Source organism: Heterocephalus glaber, unplaced genomic scaffold (genome assembly GCF_053883595.1).
Source record: "Heterocephalus glaber isolate CG9 unplaced genomic scaffold, H.glaber_assembly_v1.0 deba00001068, whole genome shotgun sequence".
In the NCBI taxonomy this organism is placed as follows: domain Eukaryota; kingdom Metazoa; phylum Chordata; class Mammalia; order Rodentia; family Bathyergidae; genus Heterocephalus; species Heterocephalus glaber.
The window spans coordinates 1081111-1090589 of NW_028258188.1; the positions used below are offsets into that span (position 1 = coordinate 1081111).

Sequence of the window (9479 nt, forward strand, 5' to 3'; positions counted from 1 at the left end):
ACCTCCAACACACACATACTCCAAACTCCCAAAGAGGAGGAACTCCATTTCCAGGAGAAGCTCCCATCCCACTTCATACCATTCAACCTTCCCATCTCCAAAGCCCAACCCAGACCAGCACTGGCTGCTCTGCTCTCCCAGAATATTGATTTGGATTGGCACAGAGCCTGGTATTTGTATTTCATGTTGGTCTCCAGGCCAAAACCTCCAGTCTCTGCTTCCGGTCTCACAGGGTCCAAAAGCATACATTGCAGCAGGTGGGGGTGGGGAGCAAAACTGGCTTCCCCCATTTGGCCCTTTGCCACCTGCTGTCTCCCCAATGGCAGTGAGGATGGACCCAGGTCTAGGCGCGGCCCTGTCCTCTCAGCTTACTCCCAGGCTCTTGCAGCGCCACAACCTACAGCAGTAGGGTGATCCGAAGAGTAGGATGATGGGGTGGGGATGAGGATGGCCACAGCCAGAGAGAAGACTGAAGGATCCATGGAGGGAAGGCGGGCTACAATGCCAGAGAGAAGTCTGAGGCCACAGAGGGGAAAAGTATGTGCTAAGGATAGTACAATCACGGGAGTAAGGAGAGGGGAGTTGGAAGGGAAGGATCATTCTCAGTACTCTTCACGAGGAGGAAATAGCAAGGACAGTGATAGGCACGTCTGGACCAAAGGATTTATTAGAGCATTACAGTGGGGCTCCCACACAGAGGAGCGTCAGATCTAGGTGCTCAGCTCTCCTCATCTCCCTCCGCAGCCAAAGCCTTCTGGGTCTCGGCTCCGCCTTGTTCCTGCCTAGTAAACTCCTCTATGACTATGTCCTCAGAGCTTTCAGCAGAGGAGAATGGGGGCTTAGGAGCCCCATTCACTACCATTTCCTGACCCCAGAGAAGAGATCCCCTCCCTGCTTCTCAGCTCAGTCCCCAAACCCCCTCTCAGTAGCACCCCCCACACACATTGACCACACTGGCTTCCCTCACCACTCTCCCAACACAAAAGTCCCCTAGGAGTGCTAGAAAAGAAGTAAGAACAGAGTGGGGGCACAGAAGGAAGGAATAGGAGAATGGAAGAAGAAAGTAAGGGCAAGTGGACAGGCAGAAGGGAAAAGGGAAATAGAATGCATGAGGGGGAAGGACGATTCCCACAAGAGCAGGGTGTAGAGGGTGGGAGGTGTAGAAAGGGAAAGGAGGGCACATGAAAAGCACTCAGTTGTGACAGGAAGCCAAACTATATGTTTCTACTGCACATGTATTGAAAGCAACACTGTGGGGAAGCCTTTTCATTTCCATTGTCATTAAATGGAGGGTAGCAATGAGGGCTCCCAAGCCTCATATTCCCTTACCTAGCAGCCTCTGTAGCAGGCATGGGGAGGGAGAAAGAAATGGAGCTGAAGCTGATGAGTTCTTCAGTTCTCTGAAGAAATGTTTTTATTCTTTCCCCTCCATTTTGAGTTCTTCCCCTCCTGCACAAACTTCCCCAGAAAACACATACACCCAACCTGCTTATTGACATTCCATCTCTACCCAAACTGCTAGTCTTCAAGACATAAGATCAGAACCTCTCGGCCTCCAAACCTGGACACAACTGTTCCTGTAAGCCCTGCTTGGTCACTCACCATGAGATGGCCTTGGGTGGATCAGGATCAGGGACAGCTCAACACCAACATCACTGCAAGGATTCCCAAAGTGGATTTACTGATATCACTACAAGCCCAGTCACTGAACCATCCTCCCTTAGTTTTCCAGTTGTAGGATGCCTTCAGACTTCCTAGCTGCTGTTTTTAATTAATTTATTTTTGTGATACTCAGGGTCAAACTCAGGACTTTGTGCATTCTAGGCAAGTGTTCTTCCATGGAGCTATATCCCAACCCCCTCCCACACTAGTGTGGTACTGGAGATTGAACCCAGTACTTTATACATGCTGGGCAAGCACTCCACCACTGAGTTACATCCCCCTCCCCCTTTGAGACAGATTCTTGATGAGTTTCCCTGGCAGGCCTCACATTTGTGGTCCTCCTGCCCCAGCCTCCCTAGTAGATGAGATTACAGGTGTGTGCCACCACATGGGGCTTGACTAGTCACTCTTTCGGTTTCCTTATCCCCTCATCCTCCCCATTCTGTCCATCCTCTCACCGCATAGCCTCTCACCTGGCTATCAGATCTCCTAGGATGCTGTGGGTAGAATAATACCCAAAATTAGCAGCTGAAAAAATGAGCAAGAGGCAACCTAATTTTACTGGGAGATAAAGGATCATAAATAAGGTCAACTTAGTCACAGAATCAGTTTCTGGAAAGAAAGTGACTTGCTCACTGAGCTTACACGTTTGGGAACTTAGTTTGAGAGAAGGGGAACAGCTTGATTGGGTAAGTCCAAGTGGTGGGAAAAAAACAATAGAAAACTCTTGGCTCCCTAGCCCTGCCCAGACAGACCTCCAACCCTCACTTACCCTCCAGACACCATCAGGTTGACTCTGACTTTGTAGGACACCGGGATCCCCAGCAGCTCCTTGTTCATTCCAGGTCGAAGACTAGAAATTGTAGTATCCATTTTTGTGTTTGGGAGAAGTAATTCATTTAGTTCTCTACTTCCTTCCTGTTCATTCTCATCACCACAGTCTATCACTTTATATCTGCTCTCAGAAGATCTCCCAAGATGTAATCTCTCCTACCTATTGGGACCACATTTCTCTTCCTAAAATTCAGTTTTACCATATTATTCTCTGTTGAAGAGCCTACCTTATTGAATAAAACTATTCTGCTTGACTTTCAAGACCCAAACAATCTGTCCTCATCTACTCTTTCCAACCTTCTCTGCCCTAACTCCCCTATCACCTGGGATACAACATAGGCAGACCTGTCCTCCTTCTATGGTCTGAAAATGTCCTGTAGATTTTCACCTTCTAGCCTGGGCACATGCTACGTTCCCAGTCTGGAATGTTCATTTCTTCCTCCGCTGGTATCCAGATCTTGCACATTCTGAAGATCTAGCTCATTCTACCTCTTCTAGGAAGGCATTGCCAATTATGTTGGCTTCTTTTAACTTCTGTTGGACTCATAATCTGAGCTACATGTACTAACATTTAACTGTTAGATTGCACTTTTATTATTTGTTCTTCATCTAGCCCATACATTAACTAAAGGCAGAGACTATCTTTTTTTTTTTTTTCGGTACCAGGGATCAAACTTGGGACCTTGCACTTGAGAGGCAGTTAGCTGATGGCACCGCTGAGCTAAATCCCTGGCCCAGGCAGAGACTATCTTAAACATTTTTTGTATCCCACACATTGCTATGCATAGGAATGGCCATTTAATAGGGATCAATAAAAACCTGCTGATGGAAAAATAAGACACTGAAAGCTGTATGATTGTGGGAAAGTCTATTTATTCCTCTGGGCTGCTGATACCCTACCTGTAAAATAATGCTATTTGGATGATTTCTAAAGGTATTTCTAGCAATAACAGTCTATAGCTACTTGGTTGATAAGGCATAGAGTGAGGTCAATGAATTTATGCTTTTCAGATGGCAGATGGCTTTTGGTGGAGGACACATTTAACACTAGGGCCTCTGAAGACATAAGACCAAATTAAAGACATCACAGAATTCTATCAGTTCCTTCATATCATTGTCCCTTTTATCCTCCTTTTCCTACATTTCTCATTCCCTAGTCTTTCACACTATAGTCTCTGGAGAATAGCTGCTGTAGAGATCCGTGTTTAGAGCCAGATGACATATAAGAGAATCCTGTCTACCTCTGTTATTTGTACAACCTTGGACAAGTTCCTTCTCTGAGTCCCAGGGTCCTTAAGTGTAAAATGGAATAAGAGTACCTGTCCAGCCTACTTTAATGGGATTCTGATGAGATAACATAGCACATATGTAAGGCCTCTGTGAACTGTGAATTATACATAAAGATTTTATCCTACACATTTTCCTTTCTTTCTGCCTATGGCCAAAGGCTACCATTGGTCCCATAGGCATCATTTAGCTTCCTGTTGGCTCTCAGGCCTGGAAGGGGTCTGAACATTGGCCAAGAGATATTTAAAAAGTAAGTAGGCTTCACTGAAAATGAAACTATATATAGTATATGGAACAAGTTAGAGGTAGGAAATGGAGGTTGGAAGTTACACTTGATCTTACATTGTGCTAGAGGTCAGATTGGTATCTTCATGCTTGAATTTGCCATCCAGTGCCAGGCCTTGTTTCTGGCAGTTGGCCAGGAGTGGGGTGACTGCAAAGCTCTGGGAGAAACTGGAGTTAGTAGCTACAGTCTCCCTTTGAAAGGATTACAAGAGAAGAAGTTAGGCTAGGTTTGCCAGCCAAGTATACCTTCACTTTCAGAAGTATCTTACACAATCCCAAAATGCTACTGGATTATCTAAGAGAAGTGACATATCTAACTCTGAAGAGTAGGGGGATTTGCTCTGATGGGGAATGCATATGCCTCTACCCTCTCTTAGAATGCTGATGGTCCGTCCTCCTGAGGGCAAGTTAGTTCCCCTCCCTCTAGTTCTAAAATCCTTCCCTTTCTACATTTTAGCACTCACCTCAACCTTCTTCATTCCTGCCTCCTTCCTTTCCCCAAACCCCTTTTCTGCCTCTTAGCCCTCTTCCCACCATCCCAACCCTTAGCTTTGACCCCATCCCCAGCACCATCTCATGTGAATTCCTGAATGAACACAGTCTTGGTGTACTTGTCTAGAGAACAATATCTGTGATCTGGTCAACTGAACAAGCCAGGAAAAGCACACGACTATAATCAGTGAGCCATCCATAAAACCCCTGCTCACTGTTCACAGATGCTATCTTATACATGGGCACCCCATATATGATTCAGTAATATGTGCTCAGTGGCAAAGATATATATATATTTTAATAAGCTTGTGTTGGAGGGAAAACCAAAATTAATACAGACAGGTAAGTGGAGCAGTGTATTAGAAAGAAAGCTATCAGTAATTTGGGGGCCAGGTATAGGGCTATAAGTAAAGAAGCTCACTTGAAATCTTGATTTTTTTGATGACTTTGTGGTGCAGTTGTTTTTTTTTTTTGTTTGGTTTGGTTTGGTTTTTTTTACCGGGGATTGAACTTGGGTACTTGCGCTTGCACAGCAAGGGGCGAAACCACTGAGCTAAATCCCTGGCCCATGGTGCAGTTGTTGATAGAAACACTGACAGAGCTGGGTTCTCCATGGTAGTGAACCTGAAGCAGGAGGAGAAGCCAATCACAAGGTTGGAGGAAGAATGTTCAGATCAAGACCTAGAATTTCCTTAACATTTTTGCTGCACTGGTTCCCATCATTACCCACTCAAGGAGGAAATTGGTGAAGAAAGAGTATCAGATGGTCTCCAGGTCAGAGGCAGAAAGTCTGGTCACTAACCTCCCTGTCCATCCAGGCCTGGAGTTGTAGGGGCTGAGCTGACAGAAGGAAGCGGTGGATGGTCTGGGCATAGGGGCCAGGGCCTGACTCCAAGGGTGCAAGCTGCACTTTCCGGACAACCAGCTGCACAGAGTCTCTGAGGAGGGACCAGGAAGTTAGCCAGAACATCACCTTTTGGAACCACAGACCTCCCCATGCTACTCCCATAGCCCAGTCTATGCTTGAGTACAGTGACAGGAGAAAGGCTCCCTCAGAGAACTCCTGTAGATTCTCAATGTAGGTATGTAGACTGAGGCTTAGAAAATATAGTCCACTGGCCAAATCTGGCCTGCTGCCTATTTTTTTTCCTGCTGCCTATTTTTATATGGCCTGTGAGCTAGGAATGGTTATTACATTTGTAAATTGTTGAAATAAATCAAAGAACAATATTCCATGACACATGGATATTATGTAAAATTCAAATTTCAGAATCTATAAATAAGATTTTATTGGAACATAGCCACGTTTTATTTATTTATGTAGGATTGGTGGCAGCTTTGTTCTACAATGGCAGAGTTGAGTCTTGCAACTGAAACTGTAACTCTCAAAACCTAAATATTTCTCTTTTGGCCCTTTACATAAGTTTGCTGACTCCTGCCCTAGAGTGAAGAAGAGAAGTAGAAGACTCAAAACTGGGTATCCGAATTAGTGGGTATGGTGCTATAGAGGTTAGAAGTAGTCCTGCTTTTGTCTTAAGAACAGGATCTGGTTCCTGGCAGGAGCTTAAGAACAGGGTTTTGGGAGAGGACCAAGAATACTTCTTAGAGGTTTTCTCCTCAGGGGAGGTTTTCAGCACAGAAACTCTTCACTTCAAAGTCAACCCCACAAGCCTGTAAAGAGGATGGGGCAAAGAGAACTCATTTGCAATGCTGTTTCTCCTTTCTCTGTGGGCCTATAAGAAAATGCCTAGCCCCATCCCTTAGCTGTCTACTTCTCTAGTCTTGTCCATCTGTACCTCTGTTCTTCTTCCCTGGCACTACCTGTCTGCCCCTTTGGGAGAGATTGGATATGAAAAATGATCCCCAAAGGCCCATGTGTCAAAGGGTTGTTTGATAGCCTGTGGCACTATTTGGATATGACAGAACATTTAAGAGGTTGGTTCTGGTTGGAGGAACTTTGTACTCTTTAAGAGGATATTGATTGGGACTCCTCCAGCCCCCTTCTGCCTCTTTTTTTGCTTCCTGGCCACCACAAGTTAAACAGGCCTCCTCTAACATATGCTTCCACAATGATGCAAAGCAGCTAGGCCACAAGACCATGTACTGAAACCTGTGAATCTGTGAGCCAAAACAAATCTTCCCTCCTTTTAAGTTGATTATCTCAGATATTTTGTTACAGTGGTGGAAAGCTGACTAGCACACCCTCTTTCTCAGAACCCAGATCTCACCTTTCCCAAGTCTTTGGGACCTGGCTGCAGTGTCACTGAACAGGGAGGGTTGGTAACCATCTAGGGGACCAAAATGAGATCAGTGAACAGAAGAAATAGGGACTCCTCTCTTCTGTTCTTCTTTAGCTTTCTCTCTTAATCTTCCCTTGAAACCTTGCCCAGGACTTGGGATCAGTACCTGCAGGGTAAAGGGGTAGGCATTGTCTCCCAGCTTGTGTAGCAGTTGCTCCTGTAAGACTGTGAGGGGAACCTGGGGGCTGTTGAGCTCAGCTGGAGCCACTTGCTGAGTCTGTACATACAGATCTCTGTGGAATGTCAGACCAATGACATCCAAGTCATCACGGCCATAGCGAAAAGCCCATGTCAACATGACGAACACTGCAGGCAAAGGAGGAAGAGAGTGACCTGTCAGGCCTGAGTGGAAAAGGAGACCTTAACTGGGTCACAGGAAGACAAAGAGAGGCAATGTAATACAATCAAGACAGTCCGATCATTAAGAAAAAGAGTAATACATTTGTCTAACAGTAAAAGTTTTAATCTCCTTTATGTTAAAAGTTTTAAAAGAAAGAGAAAAGGAAAGCCAGAGAGAAAATATTTGTTACTCATATATCAAACAAAAATTTAGCATCTGAAATAAATAAGAACTTCCATTCATCTATAATATACTAATAATTATAATATAAATATTTAAATAAATTATAATTAAATACTAACACTAATTACTACTACTAATATAAAAGTGTTCAAAGAATGTGAATAAGCTCTTTGCAAAAGGACAAAATGGAATAGCCAGTAACATATGAAAACGTGTAGTCTCATTAGTAATCAGATAAATTCAAATTAAAACCACATGGGATTACATTTCACACCCATCAAATTGTCAAAAGTTATAAAATCTGACAATGCTGAGTGTTCATGAATATGTGGAGCAATTGTAGTTCTTATGCACTACTGGTGAAAATATACAATGACTCAACCACTGGAGAACTGGCACTATCCAGTAAAATTGAATTTGCTCATATCTTAAGAATTCTACTACATTACAGTAGCTCTTGCTCACATTTACAAGGAAATACATATTAGAATGCCCTTAGCTTCAATGTTTGCCAGAATGTAAAATGGGAAATACTCTAAATATTTATCAACAGAATGGGTAATAAATTTATAGAATATTCATATAATTAAATATGAAACAAGTTAAAATAAATGAACTAGAGCTTCATGTAATGCTATGGTTTAAATGTGTCCCCTCCAAATTTAAGTATTGAAACTTAATAACTATTGTGACGGTATCAAGATAGTCTCAGTTTAAGAAGTGATTAGGTCATGAGGATTTTTTCCCTTGTGAATGGGATTAAGGTCCTTATGAAAGAAGCTTCATGCAACATTTGGCCTTCTTGCCCTTCCACCTTCTGCCATGTTAGAATGGGCAAAAATGTTCCGACCCTCTGGAAGAGGCAGCAAGAAAGCACCATCTTGGAAGTATAGGGAAACTGTCACCAGACAATTGAATGTGCTGATTGTCTTGATCTTAGACTTCCTGGCCTTCTAAAACTGTGAGAAATAAATTTGTTTTTTAGAAATTACCCAGGCTTAAGTATTTTTTATAGCAGAAATGGAGTAAGATGTGTATTGACATGGTTAAAGTTTTTTACTATTGAGTTAAAAAAAGCTAGCACCAGAATTATATGCACTATATGTTACTATTTATATAAAGTTGAAAACCGTGTATGTAGAGCAATATCAAAGTTGATCACAGATACATAAGTATAGAATAGAAGTACAGAAACATGGGAATAATACACACCAGATTGAAATTAGTGGTTACCTGGGGTGGGGGGGAAGAAGGATGAAGGAAGGAGAAAGGGAGATAAGTCTAGGGAAGGACACACAGGAGGCTGGCTTCAGTTTGATTCTGTAATTCTTTTAAAAGCAAAGGGATGGGTACAGACATTCGCTATATAGTTCTCTATGCCTTTTTTCATAATTTAAAAAGAATCAATAAGATTTAAGGTCAGAAGACAAGCATCGTGTTGCATGCCTGTAATCCCAGCACTTGGGAGGCTGAGGCAGGAGGATTGCTGTGAATTCAAGGCCAGCCTGGGCTACATAGTGAGATCCTGTCTCACATCCCCTGAAAAAGGATGGAGATGTAGCTCAGTGCAAAAACTCTATGTTAAATCCCCATTACTGCAAACTAACTAACTAACTAAATAAACAAATTAAAAGATTTAGGGTCAAAATACTTGGGCTTGGATAAGACTTTTACAAATCCTTTGAGTTCTCTGAGTTATTTTGCTTGTCAATAACAAGACTGTACTAGAAGCTCTACATATGTTATTTAGATTTCACAACAATCCTCTGTTATTATCAGCACTTTGCAATTATGTTAAATGAACTCAGAAGCAGTTAAGGATTACAATACATGCCTGTCTGACTCCAAAGATTAGATTCATGGGTTCCCAACTTCATTTCAATTAGAATGCTTGTGAGCAGTTGATGTACAGTTATAAGGAAACTGTATAATGATTGTAGATATGGATGATGATGACGATGACACTGACAGGAATCTTGGCAGAAATTGAACAGTTATGAACTCATACTTTGCAGCTGACACTTAAGATAGAAAACCCTCTGAAATGCATTAATGGAATGTGGGATGGATTAGAGGAATACCCGTCCAAGGCCACA

The 9479-nt window shown here is 42.9% G+C and overlaps 2 protein-coding genes across 5 annotated transcripts in view; one reads left to right on the forward strand and one right to left on the reverse strand.

The window, feature by feature from the left end:
* Positions 1-9479, forward strand: part of P2ry4 (pyrimidinergic receptor P2Y4) — a 37474-nt gene that overhangs the window by 3649 nt on the left and 24346 nt on the right. The window lies entirely within an intron of this gene.
* Arr3 (arrestin 3) lies at positions 677-7158 on the reverse strand. Its single transcript, XM_021250513.2, is given in 15 exon segments — positions 677-815; positions 1330-1339; positions 1603-1655; positions 2136-2159; positions 2435-2515; positions 4126-4260; positions 4647-4692; positions 4695-4712; positions 4982-5012; positions 5131-5184; positions 5363-5498; positions 6160-6182; positions 6184-6231; positions 6789-6848; positions 6967-7158. Coding segments are annotated over 15 exon segments (1008 nt in total). The 3' UTR covers positions 677-718.